General features: G+C 39.7%; 1 protein-coding gene across 1 annotated transcript in view; it reads right to left on the bottom strand.

Moving 5' to 3' along the window:
* Positions 1–19,809, bottom strand: part of cdh23 (cadherin-related 23) — a 1,109,092-nt gene that overhangs the window by 398,994 nt on the left and 690,289 nt on the right. The window contains exons 26-28 of the mRNA XM_059946450.1: positions 15,047–15,199; positions 13,606–13,719; positions 5,120–5,268 (exon numbers count right to left, since the gene is read on the bottom strand). Of these exons, the coding sequence (XP_059802433.1) occupies positions 5,120–5,268; positions 13,606–13,719; positions 15,047–15,199 (416 nt within the window). The remainder of the gene's footprint in view (positions 1–5,119; positions 5,269–13,605; positions 13,720–15,046; positions 15,200–19,809) is intronic.

Raw genomic sequence — 19,809 nt, 5'->3', positions numbered from 1 at the left:
AAATTACAAAAGGCATAGATAGAATCACAGGCACTCCTATGAAGGAGGCATAGGCCTAGAAGGCATAGGTCAGAATCTGTTTCTTCTGCTTCTGAAATTTTGTGGCGGTTGGCAAACAGCTTTAAAGTGCATTACTGCCACCTTCTGAACTGGAGTGAGGGTCAGGATAGCTAAATCCTATGTATTTATATTTGTATCAAATCTATAAAAGAAAGACCTATATTGTTAATGAACTGAATGATGTATTTAAAGCAATAATCCTGTGATCCTCTCTGCAAAATATTGTTAATGTTAAATTGTAATTTATTCTAGGATGACTTTAAAATCAACCATCCCCCCCCCCATCGATTATATTAGACACCTCACCAGTACTTGCACAATGGTTTCTTTCTGATTACAATACTCACACTTCCCATAATTGTGTTTCTTCAGTAACAGCAGTGTACTATTTTAACCCTGCATACTCAAACCTCAATCTCAATATTATCAACTCTTCATCCTGCTCTTTATTGGAATCCTCGACCATCCTAATTCTTTCTTCCCAGAGTAGAACTATTGAACTCTGGAGCACATAGCTTTACGGTGAGGGAATATGTGGGGCAAGGTTATTCTTTACAGTAAGTGGCATGCGCTTGGAATGGGTTGCCAGGGGACATGGTGGAACAGGTACACTGTACATCTGCTTGCTAATGCAAATATCTAATTAGCCAATCACATGGCAGCAACTCAATGTATAAAAGCATGCAGATGTAGTCAAGAGGTTCGGTTGTTGTTCAGACTGAATATCAGAATGGGGAAGTAATGTGATCAAGATGACTGATTGTGGAATGATTGTTGATGCCAAACAGGATGGTTTGAGTATTTCAGAAACTACTGACTTTTGGGATTTTTACACATAACCGTCTCTAGAGTTTACAGAGAATGGTGCAAAAAACAAAATACATCAGGTGAATGTCAATTATGTGGGTAAAAATGCTTTGTTAATGAGAGTGGTCAAATGAGAATAGCCAGGCGGTTTCAAGCTGACAGGAAAGCGACAGTAACTTAAATAGCCACACATTACAACAGCGGTGTGCAGCAGAGCTTCTCTGAATGCACAACACATCGAGCCTTGAAGTGGAAAAACCACATTAGCAGAAGATCACGAGTATACACTCAGAGTGGTTATTATATTAGGTACAGGGGGCACCTGATAAAGTGGCCACAGAGTATGTGTTTGAAGCCTCAATCTTTTTTTGTGTTGACTTCATTCATTAAGCAAGTCTAATACAGGTGGCCCCCATTTTTTGAACGTTCGCTTTATGACACCTCGCTGTTACGAAAGACCTACATTAGTTACCTGTTTTCGCTAACAGAAGGTGTTTTCACTGTTACGAGAAAAGGCAGCACACACCGCGAGCAGCCAAGTTCCTCCCCTGGAACTGCATTCTAGCCGCCACGTGCTTAAGCACGTACCTGCGAGCATCTGTGCTTTATCTCGATTTATTTTGTGCATCTGCTAGCAAGATGAGTTCTAAGATATTGGAAAAGCCTAAAAGAATTCATAAGGGTGTTACACTTAGCGTAAAACTAGACATAATTAAGTGTTTCGATCGTGGTGAATGAAGGACATTGTCCGCGTGTTGAACTTACCTGCGTCCACCATTCAGACTATTTATACACAGAACATAGAATAGTACAGCACATTACAATGTTGAGCCGACCCTCAAACCCTGCCTCCCACATAACCCCCCCCACCTTAAATTCCTCCATATACCTGTCTAGTAGTCTCTTAAATTTCACTAGTGTATCTGCCTCCACCACAGACTCAGGCAGTGCATTCCATGCACCAACCACTCTCTGAGTGAAAAACCTTCCTCTAATATCCCCCTTGAACTTCCCTCCCCTTACCTTAAAGCCATGTCCACTTGTACTGAGCAGTGTTGCCCTGGGGAAGAGGCGCTGGCTGTCCACTCTGTCTATTCCTCTTAATATCTTGTACACCTCTATCATGTCTCCTCTCATCCTCCTTCTCTCCAAAGAGTAAAGCCCTAGCTCCCTTAATCTCTGATCATAATCCATACTCTCTAAACCAGGCAGTATCCTGGTAAATCTCCTCTGTACCCTTTCCAATGCTTCCAAATCCTTCCTATACTGAGGTGACCAGAACTGGACACAGTACTCCAAGTGTGGCCTAACTAGAGTTTTATAGAGCTGCATCATTACATCGCGTCTCTTAAACTCTATCCCTCGACTTATGAAAGCTAACACCCCATAAGCTTTCTTAACTACCCTATCTACCTGTGAGGCAACTTTCAGGTATCTGTGGACATGTACCCCCAGATCCCTCTGCTCCTCCACACTACCAAGTATCCTGCCATTTACTTTGTACTCTGCCTTGGAGTTTGTCCTTCCAAAGTGTACCACCTCACACTTCTCTGGATTGAACTCCATCTGCCAATTCTCAGCCCACTTCTGCATCCTATCAATAGTCATGTACCACCTCACACTTCTCTGGATTGAACTCCATCTGCCAATTCTCAGCCCACTTCTGCATCCTATCAATAGTCATGTACCACCTCACACTTCTCTGGATTGAACTCCATCTGCCAATTCTCAGCCCACTTCTGCATCCTATCAATAGTCATGTACCACCTCACACTTCTCTGGATTGAACTCCATCTGCCAATTCTCAGCCCACTTCTGCATCCTATCAATAGTCATGTACCACCTCACACTTCTCTGGATTGAACTCCATCTGCCAATTCTCAGCCCACTTCTGCATCCTATCAATAGTCCCTAGGCAATCAATATCTTCTGCAATCTTCGACAATCCTCTACACTATCTACAACACCACCAACCTTTGTGTCGTCTGCAAACTTGCCAACCCACCCTTTTACCCCCACATCCAGGTCATTTAAAAATCACAAAAAGTAGAGGTCCCAGAACAGATCCTTGTGGGACACCACTAGTCACAACCCTCCAATCTGAATGTACTCCCTCCACCACAACCCTCTGCCTTCTGCAGGCAAGCCAATTCTGAATCCACCTTGCCAAACTTACCTGGATCCCATGCCTTCTGACTTTCTGAATAAGCCTACCATGTGGAACCTTGTCAAATGCCTTACTAAAATCCATGTAGATCACATTCACCGCACTATCCTCATCTATATGCCTGAGAAGATATAGAGAGAAAGAATCTTGAAAACTGCCGATGTTAATGTTGGTTCTGCTTGTAGCAAAGTGCTCTCTCTTAGTCGACATCCAATAATGGATAAAATGGAAAGTCTATTGCTTGAGTGGATTGATGGGTGTACAGAGCATAGTGTTCTGTTAAGTGATCTTATACTTAAGGAGAAATCAGTCTGTCTTTTTAATAAGCTGAAACAGAAAGCATTGGACGATTGTGATGAAAGTGTCGCAAAAGTGGAATTTAAAGGTAGTCATTGGTGGTTTGATCGGTTTCTGAGGCGAGGGCAGCTTCATAGCTTAAAGTTTACTGGAGAGAGTGCTTTGGCTGATTCTGAAGTTGCTGAAAAGTTCCCAGCAGAACTGAAGAAAATAATTACAGAAGGTGGTTATTCATATAAGCAAGTGTTTAACTGTGACAAAACTGCAAATTATTGGAAAAAATTGCCGAGCACCCCAACCTCCAACGACTCAGCATAACACACATCATCAATGTGCTCGCTGTCTTCCCAATTCCGGTAAGTGAAACAACACTGTACATACATTATTTCTACTTTATATAGGCTGTGTATTTTTACGTGTTATTTAGTATGATTTGGCAGCTTCATAGCTTAAAGATTACTGGAGAGACTGCTTCCACTGAGACTATTTCTACTACGCTAGTAGCACTACGTAGTGAGATTATACGCTACGTAGTGAGATTATATGCTACGTAGTGAGATCTTCGCTATGCTAGACATTCTGCAATGATTGCAGAAATGTATTTCTACTTTATATAGGCTGAGTATTTATCAGATCATTCCAGCTTTTACTATATGTTACTGTTATTTTAGGTTTTATGTGTTATTTGGTATGATTTGGTAGGTTATTTTTTGGGTCTGGGAACGCTCACAAATTTTTCCCATATAAATTAATGGTAATTACTTATTCACTTTACAACATTCCAGTTTACGAACCATTTCATAGGAACTCTTTTCCTTCGGCTAGCGGGGGAAACCTGTACTTGCATTTCTTCAGTACTTAGCACATTCTTACTGCTTCCCAAAGCACTTAGCAACTAATGAAGCCACTGTGATTCAAGTCCTGATAAAATGTAGAAAACATGGCAGGCAATTTTTGGATTGTAAGCTTCTACAAACAGAAGTATGATATATTGTTTCAGAATAATTACCTGATTAGTAACGAACCAGGGTTTGGTTGGAAAATTGAGAATGACTGGCATAGAACATAGAAGAGTACAGCATAGGAACAGGCTCTTTAGCCCTTCGTGTTTGTGCTGACCATAATGCCAAACTCACTTCTCTGATCTGTCTGCACATGCTCCGTTCTGTTTTACAATGATGGACAAACCTCGATTGTTTCCTCTGGAGTGTCAGAGGCTGAGGAAAGAACTCAAAGAAATTTATAAAATTATGAAAGGCATAAATAGAGTAGACGTTCTGAATCCTCTAACTGAGATAGAATACTTCAAGGTGAGAGAACGTGTAGGGTAAGCTTTTTCTTTACAAAGCGTGCTTGGAATGGGCTGCCAGGAAACCCACCTTTAACCCACCACAAATTCTAGCACTTTTTCCACACTTCTCTGTTCTCTCACACTGTTTCCAGCGCCTCCTGCCCTGGATGGCTGTAACTGGCTATGGGATGGTGTGAGGGCCTGGTCCATGCAACAATCCAAGGTTACGCAGCTCCCCTGCTCTTGGTCTCACTTAATGAACCTGACTTCTAGTATTTTATATTACTAATGTCCAACAATGTTTTGCATCCCTAAGAAAAACGTGGAAGACAAACATTGCAACATTTGTTGGACACAGAGAGACCGCTGCGACTAAACGCACCGTCATCTTACCAGAAAGGGTGGTGAGGTTATAGAAATAGATGATAAAATATCCTATGTCCATTTAATGATCTGGCTTTCTGCTTCAAATTGTTCAGGTACTCTGTACAACTCACCTGCAGCACACTAGTGGACACTGTGATGTTCTCAGGGACACTGGCCTCATAGGTATTCTGCAAGAAGATGGGTCGATTGTCATTGACATCCATCACCGTGATATACACCGTCGCTGTCCCAGTCTTTCTGTCACCAGCGGGCCCGTTATCTGCACAGAGATCACACCCAGTCACTCCTTCATGCATTTTCACCAACTTAAATAGTGTTTTCTCTCTCAATCTCCAACTGTTTAAAATTCTCTTTTCATAAACTCATCCAGTTCTTTTCTCACGTGTACAGAAAACTCACGGTCAGAGGCAGAGACATTATTCAACTGGAATTACATGGGGTGCGTGCCACATGGTCATCTTTACTACATGGCATTCTCACCTGCATTATATACCAGTTCCCATACTTTCCAATATTCCCTTTCCACAAGCAGCTGCTTATTTTCCTATCTTAGATTAAATGCACACAGAATAACTGAAGTTGAGTTGGTGTGGATACTTCCCAGGGAAGTGAAATAGATGGGAATTATACCCATAAATGTTATGGATAGCAGGGGAGTTAATGAATTTTGAGGAGGTTACATTGCTACCCAGCCGCACAGGCAGTTCCCTATCAATTACTTCCGGCGCTCAAAATGCTATGGATGACCGGATTGATTTTTTACAACTATTTGCCGTTCTCTGGATTCGTACAGAATAGTGACACGACTTTTATTGGGAGAAGCCTCTGCACCGCTGACCATGAATCCTATTCGCTGTATGCACCATGTACAGAGACACTATGCCATTGGTTACAGAGTCAAGCAGCAGGGAAACAGGTTCTTTGGTTCTCTGAGTCCTTGTTGATTATGAAGCAACTAATTACACTAATCACACTTCTATTCTCCCCACATTCCCATCAGCTCAGAATCAGAATTATTATCACTGCCCTATGTGGTGAATTTTGTTGCTTAGTGGCAGCAGAACAATGCAAAACATACGAAAATACTATAAGTTACAACAGGAAAGATGTTTAAGAAGTACTAAAAGAGAGCTAAGTAGTGAAATAGTCTTCATGGGTTCATCGACAACTCAGAAGTTGATGGTGGAGGGGAAGAAGCAAATATGTTGAGTGTGTGTCTCCAGACTTCTGTGCCTCCTCCCTGATGGTAGTAATGAGAAGGGGGCATGGCCTGAATGATGAGGGTTCTTAATAATGTATTCCGCCTTCCTCGCTTTCCCCGTCAGATTCTACCACTCACCGACACACTAGGCGTACAACTACAGTGATCAACTGATCTATCAATCTGGATGTCTCTGAGATACTGGAGGAAGCCCCCATGGTTATGAGGAGAGCATACAAAAATACATATAGTACTGGAGGTCAGTATTTAATCTTGGGTCAATGGGGCTGTGAGGCTATCAGCTGTGGAACTCTCTCGGCTTTTGAGAGACTGAATCATAAAGAGTAGAAAAGTGATCCATTCTAAAGGAATAGGGAAGAAACAGTGAGCCCAGAAGGTAAAAAAACTAAACAAGAATGATTTAACTACAATAGAAATTGGAGTTTGGATGGAAAAACTTGATAAGATATTTTATTACACCCTCTCAGAAATCCCATTATGATAGTAACCTCCCTGTTTGCTGGAAAAATTGTGGAAATCAAAATGCAAATCATTATCATATTTTTTGGGACTGCCCTGTTATCAAAAACTATTGGAGGGGGATACACAATGCCCGACAAGACATCTTTACATGTGAAATACCCTTAGAGAATAAGACCATATATTTTGGATATGTACCTCAAGAATAGTTGAAAAGAGATAAATATTTAATGAATATACTGTTGGTGGCTGGTAAAAAGACACTTACTAGGAAATGGTTATCACAGGAGAGCCCAACTTTAAATACATGGATGGAAATTAACATGAACATTTATAAAATGGAGAAGATAACAGCATCTGTTAATCATAAGCTGGAACAATTTGATTCATACTGGGTAAAATGGTTTAACTACATAATGCCTCATAGGCCTGATTTTATTCTCACAAATCAATGAATCTGTTGTAAAAAAAAAGATCACTCCCTACTTGTACATAGTTCTTTCCTTTTGCTTGTTTTTTCTTTCCACTCTTTTCTATAAGCATATACCTCAGATAAATATTCTGTGGAGATTTGTGATATATATGATTTTATGATATATATGTACAATGTCTGAAATACATCTTATGGAAATGTTTGATGATGAACTTCAATAAAAAAATAAATTACAAAAAAAAAGATATCACATCTATAAGGAGCTAAAACTCACTAAGAGTGATTGCAGTGAGTAATTCTTTGCTAAGCAGTTGCTGAGGCAAAAGAAATTAAGATAGGTGCGCAAGAAAAGATCATTGAAGAAATTAGAAAGTGAGGAAGGAATGGTTATCAAATCATGGAGATAAATACTGCTGTTGATTTGTTGGGCTGAACTCCTCATCTCATCACAGAAAAGTATCTGATTCCACGTCTCACAGCTTCAGGCTCCCGAACCAGTGTGGACAACTTCACTCACCTCAACTCTGAACTGACTCCACAACCTACGGACTTACTTTCAAGGACTTTAGAACTCATGTTCTCAATATTATTTACTATTGTTATTTGTATCTTTTTGTTCATACACAGCTTGTCTTCTATTACCATTAGTTGTTTGTGGGCCTTTGTATGTAGTTTTTTACTGATTTTATTTTGAAAAATGATCTCATCTTTTCGGGTGTACATGACAAATAAACTCTTTTTGGGCTTCCATTCGGGTACAGGTATTGATTTTAACCGACATTTCGATGACATAGTCTGCCATTTTCATCATGGATAATGTCTAGGCACATCTAGTTTGGTGGTTATATATACCCTCGTCATCCATCCCTCCTGATCGGTTAGTCCACAACCAATCAGGTTGCTGCTACACACCTTGTTTACAATCATATTTCAGTTCTTCCTGAGAGTGAGACCATTGTCTTTGTTAAAATTCTTATTCTCTAGCCTTACTTTAATGGCTTCCTTCACCAGGAGGTCCCAAAAGTCACTGGCGCAGTACAGTAGTTTTTTCCCATTGGTCTATCATGCGGCCGCTGCATATGTGATGTTCTGCTACTGCAGATTTCTCTGGGTATCCCAAAGGAATACACCCCCTATGATCCTTGATGCAGGTTTTTACCGTGCGTTCCATCTGACCAATATACACAGCTCCGCACTCACAGGGAATCCAGTAAGTGCCAGCCATCCTGAGTCCCAGGTTATCTTTGACCCGCATTGGATGGGATTTGAACTTTGTTACGGGTTTGTGGATGCGTCTCCATGAGGAGTTAAGATGATTACACACAATATTCCTACAGAATGGCTGCAAGGCAAAGGAAATCAAACGGGCTCTTAAAACAGCAGATGGAAGAACCAGGAAAACTAACAACAAGGAGGAACCCAACACTACTGCTTGTGTTCCCTATTTTTCCACAGTTTCTGGAAGGATTGTCAGGATCCTGAAGAAATGCTGGATTAATACCATTCACAAACCCATAAGAAAGCTCAAATCCCAGCTTATGCTGGTCAACAACGACCTAGGATACATCACAACAACTGGGGTGTATTTACCACCAGTCTAGATGCGGCTAGGCATCATACCTGATGAAGATGATGGAGTTTGTTATTGATACTTTGATTAAAACTGATACCGGTTTCTAACTGGAAGCCCAAGAAGGGTTTCTTTGTATCTACTTGAATGCCTACAAGAAAATAAATCTCAAGATAGCATATGGTATCATGATAATAAATTTAGATTGAGCTTTGAACTTTCAGAATTTCTAGGGCAGGCATTGCTATGCAGATCAATGTAGCAATAAGTTGTGGAGGAAAATGACCGGTGTCAGAAATGAACACAGCGCATTTCAAAATAGTTTTATTGCTGGTAAAAACAATTACTCAGGGTAGTAACTTCTATTACTTCAAGTAGATTTACTCTAGGTTAATAGTAAAAATCACTTTACAAAGAGTTACTTGAAGAAGTATTTCAATTTTAAAATCACGATGACAAGTGCGGTTGCACAGGTTATTTGTTTATATGACCATTAGACAGGAGCAGAATTCGACCCCTCATGTCTGCTCTGCTATTCCATCATAGTTGATTTATTACCCCTCTCAACCCCATTCTCCTGCCCTTTCCCTGTGATGGCATTATTAATCAAGAACTGATCAGCCTCTACTTTAAATATAGCCAATCACTTGGCTTCCACAGCCATCCCATATTTCTCATATTTTTTCCCATATAAACCTGAAACTTCCCGTCTCATTCTGGAAAAATCTCTTAAATTATTCCAGCAATTTGGCCTTCAATCTTTTTGTCAAGATATCTTGGGACATCGAAGAGCTGATTTTACTGGGTTGACCCCATTCCTGAGACTTGCTTAGTATGGATTAAATGCAAAGTGAAGGGTCTTGCTTCTTTTACATCCTTTAGAAAGTCAAGATGCTTTTGAAAATCATAAAGAATGCTAAGAGATCACGAACGGTCTAAATTATGGTCTACGCTCATGACTTGTCCCTGTATAATTTGCATAGTCAGAGCCCTTCAGTACGCATCAGTGACCAGAAATAAAATACAAAAAGGATAAGCTGATGTTTACAATACAACTAGAAAGAAAACTTGGCTAATCAGCCCATTGAGTCTGCTCCATAAGTAACATCATGGATTGTACTTATTAACCTTCTCAATCCAGTTCTCCTGCCTTCTCCCTGTTGATGCCCTTACTAATCAAGAACCTATAAACCTTGACCTTAAATATACCCAATTACTGGGTCTCTACAGCCATCAGTGACAATGAATTCCACAGATTCACCATCCTCTGGCTAAAGAAATTCCTCCTCATCTCTGTTCTAAAGGGACATCCCTCTATTCTAAGGCTATGCGCTCTGGTTCTAGATTTTTCCACTACTGGAAACATCCTCTCCATGTTCTCTCTACTTAGGCCTTACAATATTTGGCAGGCTTATATGAGATCCCCCTTCATTCTTCTAAACTTGAGCAACCAGAGATCCTCAGCCATCAAACACTTCTCACACATTATCCTGATCGTCCTTAAATTCCTCCCTGTCTAAAAACGGCAGCACATTTTTAGATAGGGGACCCAAAGCTGCTCACAATACCACAAGTGTCTTGCAAAGTCTCAGTATTACATTCTTACTTCTATATTCTTGTCCTCTCAAAACGAATGCTAACATTGCTTTGCCTTCCTTATTACTGACTTAGCTTGCAAATTAAACTTTAGGGAATCCTGCACGAGGACTACCAAGTCTTTTGTATCTTTGATTTCCTGAATTCGCTCCTCATCTAGAAAATAATCTACACCTTTATTCTTTCTATTAAAGTGCATGACCATACACTTCCCTACACTGTATCCCTTCTGCCACATTTGTGGCCTTTCTCCTAATCTGCCCTAGGCCTTCTGCAGCTTCACTGCTTCCTCAGCACTGCCTGCTCTTCCACCTATCTTTGCCTTATCCGCAAGTTTGACAACAAAGCTGTCAATTCCGTCAACCAGATTATTTATATATAATGTGAATAATAAAGGACCCAATGCCAACACCAGCAGAACATCAGGAGTCACTGGCAGACAAGCAGAAAAGGCCCCATTTATTCCCACCCATCTGCCAGTCAGGCAATCTTTTTTTTTAACTGATTACTGTCACAGCCATGGTATTGCTCACATGGCATTGAAACATAGCCAAAAGCAAATTTAACTTGAGCAAGATAGAAAACTTGTACATACAAATTCTGGAGGAACTCAGCAGATCAGGCAACAACTATGGAAATAAATAAACAGTCAACATTTCAGGTCTAAATCCTTCTTCAGGACTGGATAGGAAGAGGAAAACTCCAGAATAAAACAGGTGGGAGAAGAGAAGGAAGATAACTAGATATTAGATGGGTAGGAAAGATAAATGGTGGGAGAGGCAGGAATCTGATAGGAGAGAAGAGTGGTACAAACTTTTTTTTCAAGATTATTTCCTTGCTAGAAAAGATTTTGTTCCCAGATTGGACATTATGACAACATTGATTTTTATTAATAATAAATGTCAAAAATAATAATAGAAAAAATAAATCTGACATAATTTGGAAGGATGAAAGCACTCAGCAGAAGGCAATTTATGTCATATCATATCAGCCTTTGGTATGATAATCTGAGTCCGTCATCAATTCAAATAACCTTCTTCATTTAGATTTCCTGCTTCTGACAGTGCTGAAAAAAATTAAGCAGTTTCTTACTTAAAAGCTTCAATTAAAGATCAAATTTTAAGTACTTTAGATTCTGTGGGCCATAACCCATCCTGACTCAGTGACGTATCAGCTTACTGAGCTCTCTCCCTTACCCATTGATGTCCCTTTCAGTCATAAGGTTGTTGGTTTGAGCCCCACTCCAGATTGTGAATCACAATGAAGTATTAACTTCCTCAGCATTAGTACTGCATGGTCAGATGTGACACCTTTCAAATCGGAAGTTAAATTTGGGCCATGTCTGCCCTCAAATTCCACGCAGAAATTTTGAAGGGGTAGAAGTTGGTAGCAGGGCAATATTTATCCTGTTTATCATGTCACCGGGAGGGAATGGTCATAAAAAAAGGACTGCAGATGCTGGGATCGGGAGCAAAAATGAGCTGCTGGAGAAACTCAGCGGGTGAGGCAGCATCTGTGGAGGGAAATGGACAGTCCAAATGAAGGCACTGTAAAATGAAGTGTTCATTTCCTTTGACAGATTAGCAGCTGGCCCACTGAACTAACTTATACTAAATTTTATATCTTGCACTGTACTGCTGCCACAAAATAACAGATTCCAACCTGATTCTGATTCATCCCAGTGGTTCCTATTTTTGCTTAACAAGAGGGTATCCCTGGTCATTACCATAGTGATGCTGCTGGGATCTTGCTGTACGTCATTGCAACAGTGATCTAAAGTAGTTCATTGGGACTTCCTGATGGCAACATGAGAGGTGCTATGCAAGTTATTTGTGTATTTATTGTGGCTACAACTTCAAAAGTGCTGAGTCGGTTGTGAAGCACTTTATGGTGTGAGCAGGTCATTACGTCACTCCAGAGGGGTGTGTTACATTGGACTACAGTGTTGATCTTCTCAGCTGAGTTTTCTTGATCTAAACTATAATGTTTACTCTGGACAGAGGGAGTAGAGGTCAGCTGGGCTGCTCCCCAAATGTGACCATGCTTGACCTGATGCTGAGCTCAAGTGATGGTGCACTTTTCCTCCACCATTTTAACCTCACCATGCTGCTCCTGGATGATAGTGGACTGGGCAAGTGTAACGCAACTCGAATGATTTGTGTGTACAACTGATCCCGACTCCCAAAGTAGGTCAAGCTGCGAGCCCAATGCATCTGCATCTGATGACATCCCTGGGTTCTAGCCCTGCTCTTTAATTAATGCTGCGTAGTCACACAAGACATGGCTTCTAATAAATCACTTTGCTTTTTGATAATACCATAAACCATTTGGAATAGCTACTGGCAAGGAGCAGTACTGACATTATAAGCAGAGGAGTTTACTGTTGAAGTATTTGGTTGATCACTAAAAGAACAGGCATTAATACTCTCGCCAAACTGCAGTTGAAGACTGAGCAACTCAAAAATCACCAGTCAGGATAACACTTGAAAGAAAGGCAGACTTGCATCAGCATGATATCTTTTATGATTCCTGGTTGCCACAAAACTCTTGCTCATCAACTGAATGCTTTTGAAGGGGGTCACTATTATGACTACAAAATCAACCTACAACAAACGCAGAACATTGAACACTACAGCTCAATGAAGGCCATTCAGCCCATTTATTCCAACCTTATAGCCTACTCCAAGACCTTCCTACACAGTATTCCATCTCTCCTTCATCATGTGCCTATCTAAGAGTTTCTTAAATGCCCCTACTGTATCTCCATCTACCACCACCCTTGGCAGGGCATTTCACACACTCACCACTCTGTCAAAACAGCAATAAATCTATCCTTGTATGATGAAGGCTTGATAAATCTACAGGATGGCACAAACTATTCCAAATACAGGGACAAATAAAGAACAGGATGGCTAAAAGCCTGACAGAGATATTTTTCTGCTTGTTAAATGACCTGCTAATTTGTTTTAGTGAGATCGATTGAGAAACAGATATTGATCAAGAATTTAAGAATTCATGTAGTGCAGTGCAATCTTTTTAATATTTAAATAACAACACATCTCCAAAACATTTTTAACTAAATCTGTCAAGATATTTGGAAGTTAACCAAATATTAGTATATGAAGAGTGTTTTAATGGAAAATAGGAAGGTAAAGAGCCAGAGGGGTTTACAAAGGAAATTCCAGAGTGAATCAGGGACAATTAAGAGGTTAAAATTAGCGAAGCACTAACTAAAGAGATTCTCTATTTTGGTCTTTTAAACAACAGTAATATATCCTACATATTTGTAATGAAAACCAGCGGATTGGTGACTCACCAATAGCTTCCAGAATAAGTGTGTAAGAAACTTGGGTCTCTCTATCCAGGTTCACCACAGTCCTGACAATTCCATCTCTAAAGCCAACGCTGAATTTTCCGTCATTGTTTCCACCTGAAAGATGAAGTTGCATTAGTATTTTTGAGATGGATCTGCTTAGTTGAGGCCACAGATATGAAATATTAAAGAGGACGGGTCTTATTTCCTACATGGGAACAGAAGAGATGAAGGGCTGATGCCTTTTGTTTCACATGTAAATCAATGAGAAATCTCAGTGCATTTGTTTGCAATTTCTCACTATAGATCAAGTTGAATCCAATGCTTACATAGCATTGAATCAGAGAATAACACAGCACAGGAAACTAATCAACTGTTTGTTTATTTGGGATCTAAAATACACAATGTGCTCTAGAAGGAATGGGTGAGCTGAATAATAGTCAAATTTATGAAGAAATGTTAAGATGCAAAAGAAATAGAAGGATATGTTAAACACAAAAGGTTATGCAGATGCTGGAAATCCAGAGCAACATGCACAAAATGCCGGATGAACTCAGCAGGTCAGGCAGCATCTATGAATTGGAATAAACAGCTGATGTTTCAGGCGGATACCCTCAGCCCAAAGCATCAACTGTTTACTGTTCTCTATAGAAGGATATGTTGCTTGGATGAGGTGAAGTCACATTGGAGGTGCATTTGGTGAAACATTCATGTCAACAAAGCCCATTTGGCTGAATGACTAGTTTTCGTATTGTAAAATTTAAGGTACTTCTGGTACCCTGTTGGAATATATCGGAGTCAAACATTTAATGACACATTGTTTCACTAAACAGAGATCAAATCCAGTGTTGAAAAATTGTATAAACTCAGAGTTAAGACCAGCGGTAGAAGGGAGGACTCATTATTTTTGAAGTGAAGGGTTATCAATATGTAGACTGCACTAGGGGCAATTGCCTGTGGCCGATTAACCTACTGACCATAATCGAAGGACAGAAGAGGGTTTTAAGACCTCTTCGATACGCTAAGATGACCCCTTGCAAATAAAAGGCTCTTGAGAGGAATCACAATATATAGAAATGTATTAGCTATTTTTAAGCTTTTTCATTAATATTTTTCTAGCTCTCAGCTGCCAGAATAATTTTCCCTGGTGAAAACTGACATTCTATCACAAGGGAAAGTTTCCTTGCACGCCAGTGTCTGCACAAACTTGGCTCTATTCCACAGAATTTTAATTTAGATGAAACTGAATCAGTGTGAAGTAGAAGCAGAAAGGAACACCCTAGCTTTAAGAGCTGAGTAGAAACATATGAAGCACTGGAACTTCTAAGATAGGTTGCTGACAAATAACCGTGTGGGCACTGGTGTTCCAAAATGGGCCTAAAAAAAAATGTTGAGCATTGCCCTGTGGCTAAACTTCGGCCTTATCGTTCTTAAGGGCACGCACCTGTGATGAAGTAACTGAGCTCGGCATTAAGACCAGTGTCTGCATCCGTACAGTTGAGGTGAACAACCGTGTAATCTCTGGCCACGTCCTCCAGTAGAGAGATGTGGTAAACAGCTGGGTGGAACGTCGGCGTCTCATCGTTGACATCCATCACTGAAAGAAGAACAATCGCGTTTAATGTCCCAAAACACAGGGAGGAGGGAATCTCAGCTGGGCATATTCACTATTAACCAGTTATGAATAGATTTCCAGAACTCAGTAGGGCATAGTCACTAACAATTAATCAGGCCTGAATAGATTTCTGGATTTAGAAAGCAGCATGCCCTCTCCCTCCCCAATGAAAGGTTTGCAACCTGCAAGTATATGTGTACTTTCTTGTTCCCTCATTACATTGTCTGTGGGGAATGCAGGAGGAAAGAAGTCAATGGCTGTGGCATTCTACTCATAACAGAAGGGCAGTGAGTTCACTTGATCATTTCCTGACCATTCGTTCAATTTCTTAACAAATCATATTTAGAATTATCTGTCAAGTTGTTAACCTAGCCTTCTAGATCCATGCAGGGCTGGCTCAATCATTGATTCCCCTCTCAAATGCCAAAGTTATTTTACATTTATTCTAACCCCTAAATCAATCATGAAAGATTTGTCAATATCTTTGTGAATCTCAATTCTCTATTACGATTACTATCTCTCTGTTTATAGGACTCAGAGTAACTTCCTTTGGAAGTTGATCGGAGAGAAAGTGAAATCAAAGTGCCTTTGGGTGGTGTTTCTGGGCAGGGCCAGGTAGCCTGCTCCAGTCTGGTTGGGAATAGAATGCTTGATAAAGGCTGTTCATAACTTCTCCCTCGCCTCAACAGCTGGGCAAGTTTTTGGTAGCATAGTGGTTAGTGTAATGTTATAACAGCACCACTGTATACAAGGAGTATTCCCTCTGTGACTGTGTGTGTTTCTTCTTGGTGCTAGTTTCCTCCCATATTTCAAAGTTAATAATTTCATTATTTTTTTTTAATTTAGAAATAGACACAAAATAGGCCCTCTAGTCTAATGATATTTATTGCCTGGCAACCCACCTATCTAACACTAGCCTAATCAGAGGACAATTTACAATGACCAATTAACCTTCTAACTGATACATCTTTTAACTGTGGGAGGAAACCAAAGCACCCGATGGAAACCCAGATGTTTCAAGGGGAGAAAGTACAAACTGCTTACAGTTGGCGCCTGAATTGAACTCCAATCTCTGGAATGCTCCGAACTGTAATCACTACACTACTAATTGGTCACGTGGGGCAACTGGGCAGTGCAGGCTTATTGGGCTGGAAAAGCCTGTTACTCCAGTTATTCTTTAAATATAATTTCTTTCTTATTTTATTTGATAGATCATTAACATGGGATACTGAGATTGTATCGATATGATTTATATAAAGTGCATTTTATGCTATCTTATCTTGATTTATAATAAGTATCCTTATGAACTCTGTATTTGCATATATGAAATTCAATAAAAATATTGGAAACAAAATTTTAAAAAAATAATCTTGCTGCAGTGCCAGTACCACATAACAAGAGATGGAAGATAAAAGTAAACGTGACTGAAAATTAAGCATAAATATCAAATTTATAAAATTCCAAGTTAACAATTATTTCAAAATATGTTGGACTTTAGAAACCACTGATTGAAAATACAGAACAAGGAGATGTTTAGGATGTGAATCTTCTGCTGCAGAATGTAGTGCTTATGGTGTGGAGGTCTCACCCGAATCTTCAGCATGTGTAGAATGACAGGGAGAAGCTAATGTTCATTGCCCATCCCTCATTGGACTCAAGGAGGTGGTGAGGAGTTTCCTTCTTGAACCTCTCCAGTCCTTCTGGTGAAGTTGAACCTAATGTGCAGTTAGGAGTTCCAGGATTTAGACCCAGCGCCAATCAAAGACAATATATTTCCCAGTCAGGATGGTGTGCGTCCTAATGGGGAAACTGATGGTGAAGGTGTTCCCAGAGGACTACAGCATGTGTTTCTGGTAAATTGAGTTTTGGCAATATGTGGGAATTTTGTTACACAAAAGGTTGAAAACTGGAAAAAAAAGTCAATATGGTGGGATGGTAGTACAACTAGTAGGTCTGCTGTTTCACAATTCTAGAGACACAAATTCAATCCAGACTTTCCGTGTTGCCTGTTTTAGGTTGGCATGCTCTCCCTGTGACGATGTAAGATTCCTTTGGCTACTCCACCTTTCTCCCCATTCAAAAAGTGTGGAGGTTGGTAGATTAATTGACCAATATAAATCGCTCAGTATAAGGGTGAGTGGGGAAGCTGATGGAAACACGGGGAAAGTATGATAGTAATTAGTGTAAGACTAGATGTTTGATAACCAGCATGGACCGGGTAGTTTGAAGGACCTGCTTACGTGCTGTATGATTATAATCTGTGCTCCAAACTTTGAATGCACCAAAGAGACAATTTAAGCATTCAAGAGGCAATCCTTTAAGAGGAGGGAGCATGGGAGATGGGTAAATCTCACAGACTTGTTTCTTCCTATTAATTAAACAATGCACAGATGAATATACATATAACTCTCAAATATCAGAAAGCTAGACCAAAGGCCTTGTATCGCACATTAATCTTTGTGGAGATTGCATTTATTTTAAATTGACTTATTTTTGAAATCTGGGTTTTGCATTGAGTCCCTAATTTCTCAGATGACGAGGTGGTGATGGGCTGCCTTGAATTGCAGTACTGAGCGAAAGTCTTAGGTGTATATATATCTAGGATATCTAGATTTTTGCACGGTACTGTATTTGTTAGCAGAGAGCGAGTTTGTAAATCCGGGGAAGCAAAGGATGTTGGGAATGGTGAGGGTGGAGTGCCATGGGAGGGGTGTGGGACAGGTAGCAGAGGAGGAGTGCCAGGGACAGGGGGGATGGCATAGGTGGAGACACACCCAGCCCTGAGACACCAGGTAAGGGCCTTTTATTCCAAACAATTGCCTTATTGATCATTACAGTTATGCCTTTCTGGTGATTCCTGCTCCTTCCCCTCTCGCTTTCCCTTTTCCCAACTATGATACCCCTCTCTCTGCCCACTTCCCTCTCTCTTTTTTTTGTAATTTACTTTTTTGTTGAAGATCATCAAACATTTTCATAAGATGTATTTCAGACATTGTACATATACATCATATAATCATATATATCACAAAATCTCCACAAAGTATTTATCTGGGGTATACACTTATAGAAAAGAGCGGAAAGAAAAAACAAGCAAAAAGAAAGAACTATGCACAAGTAGGGAGTGATCTTTCTTTTACAACAGATTCATTGATTTATGAGAATAAAATCAGGCCTATGAGGCATTATGTAGTTAAACCATTTTTCCCAGTATGAATCAAATTATTCCAGCTTATGATTAACAGATGCTGTTATCTTCTCCATTTTGTAAATGTCCATTGTAATTTCCATCTATGTATTTAAAGTTGGGCTCTCCTGTGATAACCATTTCCTAGTAAGAGTCTTTTTACCAGCCACCAACAGTATATTCTTTAAATATTTATCTCTTTTCAACCATTCTTGAGGTATATATCCAAAGTATATGGTCTTACTCTCCAAGGGTATTTCACATGTAAAGATGTCTTGCAGGGCATTGTGTATCCCCCTCCAATAGTTTTTGATAACAGGGCAGTCCCAAAAAATATGATAATGATTTGCATTTTGATTTCCACAATTTCTCCAGCAAACAAAGATTACCATCATAATGGGATTTCTGAGAGGGTGTAATAAAATATTTTATCAAGTTTTTCCATCCAAACTCCCTCCATTTCTGTGAACTGGTACACTTCCATTGATATCTCCATATTGTTGTCCATTCTTCCTCAGATATAATTATCCCTCCTTCCTTCTCCCATTTTGTTTTAATGTATGAAGTCGAATGTGTTTTAAGATTTGACAATCCCTTACACATGCTTGAAATGATTCTACTACCATTTTCTGAATTATATGCTTTTCTAAAGAGCTCTATCAAGCATGTATTTGCCTTGGTTACATTTTTAAGTGTCTTATTAACATATTGTCACATTTGTAAATACCGATAAAAATCTTGTTTTTCTAATAAGTGTTTCTCTTTAAGCATTTCAAAACTGAACAGTGTTCCTTCTTCCATTATGTTGCAAAGAACTGTTATTTCTTTAGCTATCCAGTCCTTAAATCTAGCATCCAATTTATTTGGTGTAAAATCAGTCATATGCACACCATTTAAGAATTGCAATATCTCCCTCTAGATTATATTCTTTTATAGTGGTTTTCCATATTTTAAGAGTCAATTTCACCCATGGGTTATCAATAGTATTTATGTACCTTTGCAGGTTGTTATCAGCCAAAATTGTTTGTATGAGGATGGGAAGTACGCGCTCCTCAATGTTTTTCCATTGAGCGTCATATGATGGGTTGCACCAACATATCACAGCTCTCAACTGTGCTGCAAAATAATAATCTCTAAGAGAAGGCAAGCCCCATCCCCCCTTTTCCTTTGCTAATTGCAAAGTTTTGAGACGAACTCTAGGCCTTTTACCCTGCCAAATATACCTTGATAGCATCTTATTCCATTCATTGAATTGATTTTGATTAATCTCTATTGGTAGGGTCTGAAAGAGATATAGCAGTCTGGGCAGTATATTCATTTTAATAGACTTAATCCTTGAACTGAGACTGAAAAAAGGAATCAGGCTCCATCTTGCCACATCTTCCTTAATTTTTTTATATGGAGGCTG

Source organism: Hypanus sabinus, chromosome 21 (genome assembly GCF_030144855.1).
Source record: "Hypanus sabinus isolate sHypSab1 chromosome 21, sHypSab1.hap1, whole genome shotgun sequence".
In the NCBI taxonomy this organism is placed as follows: Eukaryota; Metazoa; Chordata; class Chondrichthyes; order Myliobatiformes; family Dasyatidae; genus Hypanus; species Hypanus sabinus.
The sequence above is the reverse complement of the archived record's forward strand: the minus strand, read 5'-3'. Positions and strand labels throughout refer to the sequence as shown.